The 13,207-nt window shown below is 38.4% G+C and overlaps 1 protein-coding gene across 3 annotated transcripts in view; it reads left to right on the top strand.

Annotated features, from left to right (window-relative positions):
- The first annotated feature begins 328 nt into the window (after positions 1 to 328).
- Positions 329 to 13,207, top strand: part of igl (igloo) — a 49,967-nt gene continuing 37,088 nt past the window's right edge. Inside the window, exons 1-3 of one of the 3 annotated variants that reach the window (XM_064695894.1) lie at positions 329 to 1,432; positions 12,229 to 12,396; positions 13,019 to 13,132. In XM_064695894.1, coding sequence (XP_064551964.1) covers positions 1,138 to 1,432; positions 12,229 to 12,353 — 420 coding nt within the window. In that variant the 5' untranslated portion in view covers positions 329 to 1,137 and the 3' untranslated portion in view covers positions 12,354 to 12,396; positions 13,019 to 13,132. Of the gene's footprint in view, positions 1,433 to 12,228; positions 12,397 to 13,018; positions 13,133 to 13,207 lie in introns of those variants that run through there. The other 2 variants (XM_064695893.1, XM_064695892.1) reach the window with 2 other exon arrangements.

Below are 13,207 nucleotides of genomic sequence, written 5' to 3'. Positions count from 1 at the left end.
CAGCTGTTGTATTGTCATGGCTCTCAGTTTGCATGTCCTCTCTCACTCTTAATCTCTCTCATTCTCTCGGTGCTGTGCTCTCTCCCCATTTTTGATGGTTGCCTAACTGTCACACTGGTACCATTGGTTTCTTTTGAAACATTTAATTGATATATTTTGAAATTTTGTTCATGTAATATATATTTAAAATACAAGTTAACTTTGAAAGCAATTAAAATGTATCTCTCTAGGTGATTAAATAGAATTCGGAACAGAGTTTGTTGAAACCAGTTCAAAATACAGGTTGATAGTTTAAAACTGACCTTACGTTTCATGTTTTGGTATTTATTAGAAGCCTTGCTTCACTGTGCAGACACTAAAATGAGAAGAAATGTGCTCTCGCATTGGCTCGCTGGGTTTTTGTTCTCGTTGCCTTGCTCACCCGCTCGATTTCTGGGTCTCCTTCTGGCTAGTTGTTGACTGCCGGCTGACGGAGACATTGACGTCGCTGCTTCTGCCGCAGCTGCTGCCGCCGTCGCCGTCGCTGTCGCTGTCGCTGCCTGTGTCTCTGCCGAAACTTCTGTTGTCGACTGTTGAGCCTTGCTCCCGCAGGATAATAGCCGCAATTCAGTCTTAGTGTGGACGCGTCGCTTGCGTTTGTCAGTTGTGCCTGAGCCTGTGCCAGTGTCAGTCAGTTAAATTTAGCGTCAGCTTCAGAATTTTTCTAGTTCCGATTTTCCTTTTCAAAACTCCTAACTGAAAAATACAACAAAATTTAAGAGAAATTGGCTGATAATTTCGTGGTTGTGAACCTTTTTGTAGTTCTTTTGAATACGGAAAATAAATCAATAATTACCAACAAAAAAATAAAATATTTTGCTAACTGATTTTTTTACAAAAAGGTTTCGCCCAACAAAAGTCAAAGTGCAAATAACAAACTCTAACAAAGTTCATAAAAAGTTACAGCCCCTGTGTGACTGCGTAAAAAGTGCTGTCGTGTGTGTGTGAGTGTGTGTGTGTGTGTGTGTGAGCGGGTATTTAACTTTTGTTGTTGCTACTGCAATTGATTAAACAACAGCGATTGCCTGGTTCTGGTCCTGGTTACCTAGGCCAACTGAAAGCACAGAGACCGAGCAACAGAGTCGAAGCCAACACATAATGGGCTGCAACACCAGTCAGGAACTGAAGACAAAGGACGGCGCCGCCATCGATGCCGTCAGCAATGGGGACCCGGAGCCGAGTGCACCACAAATGGAGCTGGCGGAAGGTGGCTCCTGCTCAGCGAAATCCTCAAACAATCATACAAATCACGCAAAATCAAATTCAATTATCTCAAATGGCGATGCCAAGTCGGCAGCGAACTCCAAAGGAGGCAGCGCAGCAACAAATGGCGTCGACCGTTCATGCGATAAGGCGGAAATCACAGAACTCAACGATGATGTCGAGGACGAAGGTAAGAGCCAAACATATCAAATACATACAACAAATACCCCCAAAATACATTCATATTACAAAGCTTTTCAGTATGTGTGTCTGTGTGTGTGTGAGTGAGTGTTTGAGTGTGTGTGTGTGGCTGAGTTTCTTTGTGTATTGCGTTCTGCTACCTTCATTATTATTTATTGTATTTTGTATTTATCAACTGAGTGCTTCGTGGCAAATCCTTATCGCAGTCGCCTTTCCCTCTTACTTTTTCTCCCCCTCCCTCTCTCTATCTCTCTCTCTCTCTCTGTCTATTTTTGCTTCGCATTCTAATCCAATAATGCGTTTAATGGTCTCGTAAATATATATTGCCTTACATTTATATGTATGTGTACATGTATTGGGAATAGATGACTTCTAAATGCGCCCTACAGTGCACTACATTACACTCCGCTACACATGCGAGTATTTTTATACATGTCCTTTAACGACTTCTGTGTCGGCGTACACTTATGTGTGAGTGCCTTGCAAATTGTTGTGTCCTTCGGCAAATTTGTGCAGAACTTAACTTGGCTAAGTAGCCGCAATGTTGCCGACATTGCGCTGACTCGGAACTCAATCTTCGCTCTAATGGGCATTGTTACAGTCCATGTTTCGCAGTTTATGTTATCTAATAAGCGCCGCATAAATATACTTTTATGACAGCGCTAAGAGCATAACATAAATATATTATTAACAAGGAGCACAAATTCATTGCCTACTTTTCGGGGCCGTGTGATGTTTAGAAATAACTGGCATTGGGGCTGCAGATCTTAAGATGCGTTATAAATAATAACAAGGGGGAAAATAATAATAATATGAATCTTAACAGTAGCTAAACACTTCTTATCGTTAAAGAAGCTAAGAATAATATTAGTAATTATTGCTATATCACTTCTAAAAAAGGGAAGAGTTTAACTAAAAATTAGTTTAATTCATGGTCACTTTTTAGCGATCATGTCTGTTCTTTGCATTAAGTTTGCCTGTCTTTAAACAATTGAGAATAAACTACATAATTTGGCCAAAACATTTGTAAAACACATCAACGCCAAACTTTTGTACAAAAAATTGATCGTCTCCCCTCGCCCCTCTCCCTTTAGGGGTATGCCCATAACTGCAAGCGCAGTGTTATTTTTAGAAATTCACAACCGAAAAACTTTTGCGGTTTGTTTGCCTCAAATAATGGAAATAAAATTCGCGCGTGAGTTGTGCCAACGTACCGGAGGCCAAATAAAAGTGCAGAACTCAAATGTATGACTCATAAATTACCGGGACGTGTTTTCCCCCGTGACAGGTGCAGTCGCTCCAGCTCTGTGTTTGGATTGGGTCCCCGAGCTACGGGCCAGCCAGCTCCCGCGCAGCTCAGATAAATTGCACGGCGACACTTTATCAGCGCTCGTAAAGCGCTGGCGAGGACGACGATAAAAAGGACTCCACCATCCTGGTGTCCCGTTAATACCACAAATTATGATTATTGTTTAGTAACGGCGTTGTTGTTAATGTGCCCGTCGCCGTGGTTGCCTTCAATTTGCAAAATATTCTCATGCATGCGTTGGCAGATTTTAATTTCGCTTTGCCCTTGAAGGGGCGCGGCTGCCATTCAAGAAATTTCCATGGAAATTAACACAAATGAGCAAAAGTCCGCTGGTTGCGCTAATTAGTGCTTCCTAAATGCTTTCATGTTCCTTGGACTGGGCTGGCAAACGAGCTGCTATTCAAAGTAAAAATAAAATAAAATATTATTCAATAGGAGGTGGATTTTGAATATGATTTGCATGTGGCATACAAAAGCCTTGCCAACCAATTTTTATATCTCTAGTCTCTGAGATCGGCGAACAATATTCGAGTAGTGTCCATTTAAGGACAGGCTGATGAGATTGACTTGCTTGACTGCTAATAAAGAATATTATTTATACTCATAGAAGAACAGACGAACTAAAATGCCACATGGAGTTCTGATTTTAAACATGAATACATTTTGCTGCTTTCGAAGGTTCTTAATTGTTGCTACAAATTTATCAGATACCTTTTTAAATCAATAATTTAGTTTCAGCATTAAGTATTCTAGCATATATTAGTAGTATTGGTATGAAACTACATGATTAACATTTGTTAAGTTTAAATAAGTAAGAGGCTCTAGTCGGGAGTTGCCGACTAGGGGAAACCCTGAACTCTTTTCTGCGCAATAGCTATAAAATGAAAGATAGTTGATTAAGTGACTTTAGCTCTTAAAATACAAGAGATTTGCTCAAAAACAGGATTTCGATATCGATATTTATCGGTTTCTTGGAAACGGTGCAAGTCATTGATTATCGGTAAAAAGCTTATCCTGCGTTAGAACTGGGAGGACCTACGTTCCAAATTTAAAGTCTCTAGCTCTTATAGGTTCTAAGATTGATGCTGATCAAGAATATATACACTTTATGAGGTCGGAGATGCTTCCTTCTGCCTTTTACATGTTCAGGGTATAAATATAGTGAAACTACCTTAATCAATATTTGCAGTAGGATGGAGACGTCACATTATCAAGGACTTTTATTCACAGAAGTATACACGTTCAATCTGGCAGCATATGTTGTTTAGGATTATGTTCAGAAGAGTGAGTAACTGATCTATATTGGTAGTAAGATGCAGACGTAACATTATCAATAACTTGCATTCACAGAAGTATGAACGGTCACTCTGGCAGCATGCCTCATGTATGTTAATGATTCTGTTAAGCATTAGTGTTAAGAAGAGTCAATCTGTGACAGGCGTTTAACATAGAAATAAATGTGAGACTAAAGATATAATAGTTACAGACAATTAATTCAATCAATATATCAAGTAATCAGCAATCATAATCAGCCTCTTACATTGTTTTAATTTGTTCTTTAATTAATAGGTATTGCCAATAGGTTCTTCTGTCTCTCACATACATTTACACAATTGTATACTTTTAATATTCTTTCAGAGGTTAACATTAGGCGTTCTATCTACTCATATAGAATGTTAAATATGTTTAGAATCATCTAATGCAAGTCGTAAGGAACACAATCTAATGCAAGTCGTAAGGAACACTATTTTAGTACCAGCAAAAAAGGCTTGGGCATTAAAGTAATAACAATAAACTTTTTTATGTAATATTTATGAAAACAAAAAAAAACAAGATATGCTTTAAGGAAAATGTGTGTAATCTGGTAGTTTCTTGGTGGAAATTTTATTTTCTACCCAAACTTAATACTTCGAAAATGTTTACAGTCGCTCGTTAAGTTTTAAATTGTTATTTTTGGGCTCTTGTGTAGAATTTGTTTGTTCGGTTCCTTTTTTTCTTGTCTTGAAATGCCGCCAGCGACATAAATAAAGGCAACTGCAAAAGGCATAAAATAAAACTACAGTAAAGCAAACCAGCCATACAAATGCCTTTTAAGTCGTAGCCGCTTTATGCCTTTCTGCTTTTTTCGAGCTGTGCCAAGAAAAACTTCATATTATAAACACGTAGCCAGGCTCAACACATTCCGAGTCTGTTTGCGTTCTTCTCTTGGCTGCAAATCAAAAAAAAAAAAAAATAGAAGAAAAATTAAGAAAAAAAGAAAATGCGATGCCAGCAAAAGCAACAGCAACAGAAAACTGCAAACTTGCCCAGCCTCAAGTGAAGTGCATTCAACCCGCGAGTGTCGAAATGAAATGTTGGAAATGTCGGCCTTTGACGCATTATCAACTAATTAATAAGCGCTGATGACGAAAGAAGTCGGGCACGTGCGGAAGGCTTATCTTTATGATGGGCCACACCTAACCTGCCATGGGGCATTACGTAGACCCGAAACTATAAGCGCATTAGCTGTCCAGAGGCGTGGCATGGCCAGAATTACACAACGCTGCACATAAATTAGCAATAAAGTTGCCGACTCATGCGTAAATCTGCGCAACACACACAAAAATGTGCGCTTAAAATCCTAAACAAATACAAAAGCAGCCCGAAACGGAAAGCGGAGCTGCCAGCCCGAACAATAAAACACTTTGCCTAGTGCTAAGCGCCTTGTAAAGTATCTGTGAGCTGCTTTTCTACTAATGTCTAATCCAAATAAACGCCTGAGAGGTACTCTCCCATTCTAACTATTGTTGTTGTTGTTGTTGTTGTTGTTGTCGCCGTCACTTGTCGGTTGTTGTACACGAGCAATTAAGCCATTTGTTGGCAGCGAAAGATTATATCAGGCCCGAACGCATATCGCCGACTTGATTATACTCTCAAATTGAATGTTTAAAGTTACGAAACCAAATGAAATTCTCTGAGATGATTTATTTGTATTATTTTTATTATTTAGCTTAAATGATAGATAGACTTTATTGAGAAACTCTCTAAGATGATTTATTTGTATTATTTTTATTATTTAGTTTAAATGATAGATACAATTTAGTCTGATACTAGCTCCTGCTTTATCTCAAAAACTTTTCACTTTATGCTTTTGTGATAATGTTCAAGAAGTTCCAAAAAAATATTTTAAAATCCTCCGAAATCCTCTTCCTTAAGCTTACCAAACATTAATTTGGCTGCACTGGCACTCGATTAGCAGATTTTAATATTCGAAATATTAAACATCCGCTCTGGCTGCAGAGCATAAACATTGAATGGGCAGTGTATGCACGCATAATAATTTCTGGTAGATCGATACTCGGGCGTATGCTTCGTATTTGAGGCAGAGCTTTGCATAATTTTAATTAAAATGGCTGCGCTTTGAGTTTGGTACAAAGCTTTTGAGCTTCAAACGATTTCAATTAGTTCGCTTGAAAACAAACACACACACATAGACAGGCAGACACTCGACCACGAAAATGGCTGCTAGGCTTGCCCGTTTCCGTTTCCGGCTGCCCTTTGCGTCTTGTATACAGCTTGTTAATTATGTTTCGGTTTTCAGCTCAATGTGACTGCACAGACTTTGGCTAATGTACGCCTAATTGAGAATAAATAAGGCGTTTTGCCTGCTCGCGTCAGCAGCACGATTTATTGGCGGCTAATGATTGCCATTTGATATTCTGTTTGCTCTGAGCCTCGCATTCAGGTGTGGCCATCTGCCCTTCCATTACCAACGCCTTGTGCCATTGTGCTGACGTGTTTTATGGCTTCGCAGCCCGCTCCGTTGATTTGCATGGTTGTTACCTAGTTAATTAAGGCACTTTTCAAGGTGCGAGCGCGACTGGGAAATTCGTGTAAACTGAAATTTGACATATATACAAAGAAACCAGGACATGGAATATATATGCTATCGATTACTATCAATAGTATCGATATGTTTTTCAATTTGGTCCCTTTGCTTGCATTTGAGTTGTTTATTAAAATAAACTTAAAATAAACTGCTTTTTGTTGGTCTTAAACAGCCACAACTGCTAAATTAGGATGTACATATAACAAAGTATCGATTGTGACAGTTATCGATAGTTGGACATAAAATTCAACTGTTCCATTTCAGTTGATACTTGAATAATTGTTTTGTTTTTGGTGAAAAAAACTCTACTCTGCACATTAGGGGCTCTAAATATTTAAGGACATTTAATATAGTAAGAACATAAATCAGCTAACACCCACACGCTGCCGTGTTCAGTTAGTGAGACATTATTTTCATCTAACTTTTACAAATGCTCTGTTGCCACATTGAAAGCCACAAATTGCTGGCCATAAATTTTTAGAGGCAACAAAAAAATATGTATATATACATGTATTGAAATAGAAATTTAGCGTCTCCACATGGGACTGTTCACAGCTCGTTTGGTCGTGGCTGGAGCCGAACTGGCAGGGGTATATTATGTATACGCCGTGGCGAGCCCGTGTGTCGGCATTTATTTTAATTTGCCGCAAAAGGTGCGTCCGTCTGGCCAAAAATAGGCAAGAACGGCCTTGCCCAAAATTATAAAAGCTGCGCGATGAGCCAGCCGATGGGGTTGCGGCAAGTCGTTATGTGGCTAAATGCTGCATATTTACACGAAAGAAATGCATAAACAATGAAAATACTAAGCCCCGGCCAAATTGGACACTAGAGTCGCATTAAAGCGCCGGACAAATACCAGAAATGCGTGCCAGAATGTTATTTGATATTTTTGTCTGTGACACTCGTGCTGAAATTGAGAAAAACTGGCGCCACGCACAAATTATGCATATCTTTATGTACACATAAACGTCAGCTGTGGGCGCAGTTAGTAGTTGGGCTGAGGGGCGTGGCCCGCCAGCTGGCCGACGACCGTGTCCATTGCTGCCCCCTCGCAAATGGCTTTCGAAAGCGCGCAAAGCATTTGCCAAGCGCACAATTTGCGACGCGTTAACAAACGGAAATGATAAATTGACATTGCTTGGGTATGTTCGGTAAGATTTCCATGGCTCCATTGCCGTTTACCATTTCCTGTCTTATTTACGCTTCTGTCATTGCTTGCTGCTCGGTTTCTTTCCGCATTTCCGTATTGACTGTGCAATGTAATTTCTAAAGGATCCAGACTGTTTAGCAAATAAGCATAACAAAAGAGGCCATTAGCGAGGAATTATAAATAATAGGGATCTTTAGGTATGCATTTAGAAAGAGTTCTTATTATTACAGCTTAAAAATACACTTTAACTTCTTTAAGCAAAAAATAATATAAATATTTTTTAAAGAAAAAGCAGCTGCTGGTGGATAAATAAGTTGCACTTTTGAAGACAGTGAAGAACAAAACAAAAATAGTGGACTACATTTTATGTCCTTTGCCCATATACTAGAATGTTATATCCGGCTTTGTGGGGAGCTCTTTCCTTTTCTCACTTTTTCTCACCCAAATTTGAACCATCGTTTCTTGAGCCCACATTTCCACTAAGAGCAATGAAATAGTGTCAACCTTTGAACTACCCAATAAGTACGATTCCTTATATAAGAAAAGAAAGTTCTAAGTCAAGCTTGAGTTGCTTGCGTGGGTCCATTGTACAGTTAAAGTATGCTTTATAGGATTTCTTTTCCCGCGAATCCCGATGCAATGTGCTGCATCCCACCTCCTGCCCATCCGACCGAGGGGCTCAGTTGTGTAACGTACTTGACTAAGATGAACTACTTGCTAAATAGTTTAAGATAGATGACTTTATACGAGGAAGAGAACACTCCGAGCAGAATGTGTGTAATGCTTGTCGTAATCGTCACAGAGGAGCCGGAGTATACAATTTCCCCAGTTTAAATTATAGGAAGTTTTCCCAACATTTTCTTAAGATTCAAATTGAACATTTCGCTTATAATTTTCCTTAGCCTCTTTGTATGGGATCGAAAAAGAGAAGAAAAATGCCACAACAATAAAAATGTCTGCCAATTGTCGACTGCTGGTTATGAATTTATTATGTAGCTGATATGATATGCCCAACATTATTTATGATGTCAATCAGCTGGGTCGAAGTATTTTTCTTGTATTGGCTGCCGGGTTCGTCTGGCATTTTAGCATTTGTCACTTGGCGCAAATATATGCGCATGTATTTGTTAACATCCGTAATGTCCTTGCACGTCGATATCGGGCATATCCTTGTTTTGAAAATCTGACATGCGCTCGCCAAACTGTGTGAGTAATTGCCGGAGATTATTTATTATCGTTGGTAGCCAGCATAGCAGAGCGTTGGATGCTGTTTAATGGCTTATGAATTTCGGTATATCGCAATCAGGAATTGTTGTTAAAGCATTTGCATCTGCAGCAAAATGCTGGCAATAAAATTTTAATATTTTTTATAGATATTTTTGTGTTATCTACTTTCTTGTCAAGTCATTGGGCTGGCACCAAGTTTTTTCAGCTGACTCACACAGATTTGTTTTACGTCACAAAGTTGGGAAAATAAAATGGCCCAGGCATTAATCATCAACGAGCTCAAGTCCAGCGGACTAAAAGGCTAAAATCCCTTTAATTGACTCTGTGGACTTTTCATAATAAATTTATATAAAAATGTTGGCGGTGACTTTTCCTTTTTTAGCTTTCGAAGCAACTTCTAAAAATAAAGTATTATTAATAGGCCAGGAAGTGCTTGTCTTTCTAATAAAGATAAACGCATAATTTATTTCAATAAACTTTTTTTGTTTTGGCTTCGCAAGAAAACACGCAGCAGGCAAAGGGAAAGTCTGGAATGCTACCAAATTGTAGGCGGCCTAATTGAATGTGTGTGCGTGTGTGTGTGTGTGTGGCCAGTTGTCTGTGCGTGTCACAGATATGCCTTAATCAAGCACACATAACACAAAAGATAATTGCACAAAGCCAATGCCACAGCTCCCCTCTCTGAAATGTCCCGCGGCCATAAGGCAGGCAACCAATAAAGTGGCATTCATTGTTATACACAGAGATGATAATGGATACCATAAGGAGAAAATTTAATTAAAAATTGTGTACTTAACATCCTAACACCAACATCCTTATAAAGCCAACACCCGCAGCAATGGCAGGCAATCAATAAATTGTTTGGTGCGGAGCAGCATATTACGTATACGTCATGTTTGAACAGCATTGGCAGCTGAGCTGTTGCTTCCGCTTCATAAAAATAAAACGGACAATAAAAAACAACATCAAAAAAGAGAAGAGAAGAAAAAAAACAACAGAAATAATATGAAAACAACATAAAGTGCCGCAGAAAAGTCGCAACACAAAATTTTCTCGTTGGCAACTTTTCTTGACAAACAAAAGCGGAAATTGATTGTATTACAACAAGGAGAGTAACACCAGCAACAAAAACAGCAACAAAAGGCAATATTAGTTGGCAGCATAAAGCACTAACAAACACATACACACATATAAGTATGTATGTATAGGTATATTCTGTTGTACTCGCGACGCCAGGACAATAAACTTGGCGCCGCTTTTTCTTCCCGTTCATGTTTTTGCTTTTGCTTTGTTGTTGTTGCTGCTCTTGAAAGCCTTTGCATAACATTCTTTATGCAATTAACTTGATTATGTTTTTGTTGGCGCTGAAATTCGGCAATAATTGCGCGGCCAGGACGTAACTTTTTCAGGCTGATTAAAAGTTTAGCCAGCCAGGCGGCAACTCGTTGCCAAAAGCCTCGCAAACAAGTTGAGGCAGGCAAAGCGACGTCTGACAGACGTCTAACTTTCCTAGACTTTGCTTTGCTACGCGCATGTGTGTCGGTGTGTGTGTGTGTGTGTGTGTGGGTGTGTGTTTACATGTGAGAGAGTGTGTGTACTCATGCCTTGTCATTGCCAGCTATTCTATACGCCTTGGAATGAATTGGGCTACCACAACTGCCAAGTTTTTGATGCTCCTAGACTGGCGCTGCATGCCAATGAGCCTTGGCTATTGAAATTTAACAAGCTCAGCCGTGAATGTTGTCATATAAATTACTAATTAGCCTGAATATGTTCATTGTTATTATTATTATTATAGTATAGGAAATAGTTAGAAACTATCGAGCTAACTTTTTAACTATTGCCATGGAATTCGAAATTTCGTTGTTCGCTTGCCTAAACTTAAGCATTTTACTCTTCACTCTGCCGTTTCATTCCAGAAAAGTTGGAAGCTGGTCCGGAACCGCTCGAAACCCTAAAAACAAACCTATTCTTTTTGTATGATTTTTTTTTTTTTTGTGGATCATTGTAACAAAATGCTTCTTTAAGTTTTTTTGGCGATATTTTTAATATTTAGGCTATTTTTCTGTAAACTGCATTTAGATACATGATATCTATGGAGACGCAATAAAAGCTTGTTATCTTACTTCGAGTCCTTCGCAAACATATCCTTGCATTCAGGTGGCAGGCAAATGCAGCCACTTGAGCCAAACTTGAGGAATGACTCCGCCAACTACCAACTGCACTTCAACAACTGCCATAACTGCGAGTATTGTATAACTTTTCGAGGGCCAGCCCTCAACATCGACTTCAAGAGTTTGGTAGTTTCCTTTTATTATGTCGATCCTATTATTATTACACTCAGAAAGTTTTCGTTGCGTATGTAAATTTACCGAAGCTCTTTGTCATACTTCATAGTAAATACCCTGCACTAATAAATGGGGCATATTGCAATAGTGCAAAATAATGTAACAGAGAGACGGAAATTCCATCGAAATCTTGATCAGCATTAAAAGCCAATTCTGGCTTGTTCCCACTTACCCATTTTTCTATTCTTCCGAAATTGCACATGCTAATGCTGTTTAAACTAATTTACAGGGTATACTCAAGCTCATTTGTATTGACAAAATGTTTTAACTAGTCTCTCTTTTATTTCGTGAGTAGCCTCTTTTATAGGTATTTTTATGATTAAGAACTGGTCTGCCGCGAAAACTTGCGGAAATTATTTCGGCATGTGGAAATTTTATGGGCTTAGCTTCTGTGATAGGGCGGGGGCTGAGTGGATCGCACTTTACACGTGTGTGCGGAAGCCATTAGCACATGCCATAAACTTGCGTGGCTCTAATCAATGCTAATAAGCAGCTGCGTGTTAACAGGAAATTGTGTCGCATATGCGCGAATATAACGCATACGCACTGTATAACATGTTAAGTGACTGAAAGCGTATCTGTGTGTGTGTGTTAGTGTGAGAGTGTGTGTGTTTGTGTAGAATTTCGACTTGACTTTCACTTAGTTCGATTCATTTTGCTCATAAATATCATAACCTCTTTAACTCTCTGTACTCGTTACGCTTGTTACATGGTTCATGCACTTCACCCAAATCAATCAATTGTTTATCGAAAAATTAAAAACAATTTTGTTTTAATGGCTCTTTTCTCTGTATTTGTCTTTTGGTGTTTTATATAAACAATCGACACGAACAATTCAATTAAAATTGTTAAACCAAATCCGAAAATAACGATAATACTGCAGATGAAGAACCGGAGGTGGAGATACTAATACCACATCACCATCATCATCATGGCAGCAAGAAATTCCATCGAAATCCGTTGAAAAATTTGGATCTCGATTTTAAATTCGATGTTAATTCGTTTTAGCCAGCACTAAATGTAACAACAACAACAACAATAACATCAACTGGTGTGTGTGTGTGTTTAATAGCCGGGCAATTTGTTGTTGTTCTTGTTTTATCCAAACAAAAACAACAAACAAAGCCTAGCAAACTATATATATATATATATATGGCCTAGAGAGCACGTGTTATTTTGTTTCGTGTTGTGCTGTTGTTGTTCTACTTAAATTCTAATTAGTCTTAAAGTTTCTACACGAAATGTGCACGTTTCTTTTATGTATCTAGCATTTGGTTATTTTGCAAATACTTTTCAATAAAATACTTTTTTCTCAAATATTTAATTGGCATGTTTTCCTAACGGAATTTTTGAACTTTGAACTTTCAAAAAGAACACTATATTAACATTAAAAAAAATAACAGCTGGTAACACTATCAGAAAGCTCAACGGAGCTTTATAGCTTTTAAGCTCTTTGTCACACTCTCTCTCTCTCTCTCTGTCTTTCTCTTCGTACTGTCTTAACCATAGTTGTTGTACGCTCTTCGAATTTCCCTTTTAATATATATATGTATATCATAACTGTTGTTGTTTCTGTGTTTAAATGTGTGTATTTCAGTTCCGAATAGATTTCGTTTAGTTTTACTCGCTTTTCAGTTGTTATACTAATTTATATTTTATTTCTTTACTTCCAGGTAAATATTGGCACTGTAAGAAAATTGTAAATTTCCGCTTATTTAAAACAACAGGTATTTAGAGCTTAAAATAAACCTTGGTTTGTCCTTAACAAAGAATACTGGTAACATTTGGTAAATACCCAATATTTCAAAAGCTCCCAACTAAGCTTTTGAGTAATTTTATGTACACAACTTGAGCCACAGTGC

Source organism: Drosophila montana, unplaced genomic scaffold (assembly GCF_035044405.1).
Source record: "Drosophila montana isolate Dmon_TW-CO22-7 unplaced genomic scaffold, ASM3504440v1 contig_3833_1, whole genome shotgun sequence".
Lineage (NCBI taxonomy): Eukaryota > Metazoa > Arthropoda > Insecta > Diptera > Drosophilidae > Drosophila > Drosophila montana.
This window is presented reverse-complemented; position numbering and strand designations above follow the sequence as displayed.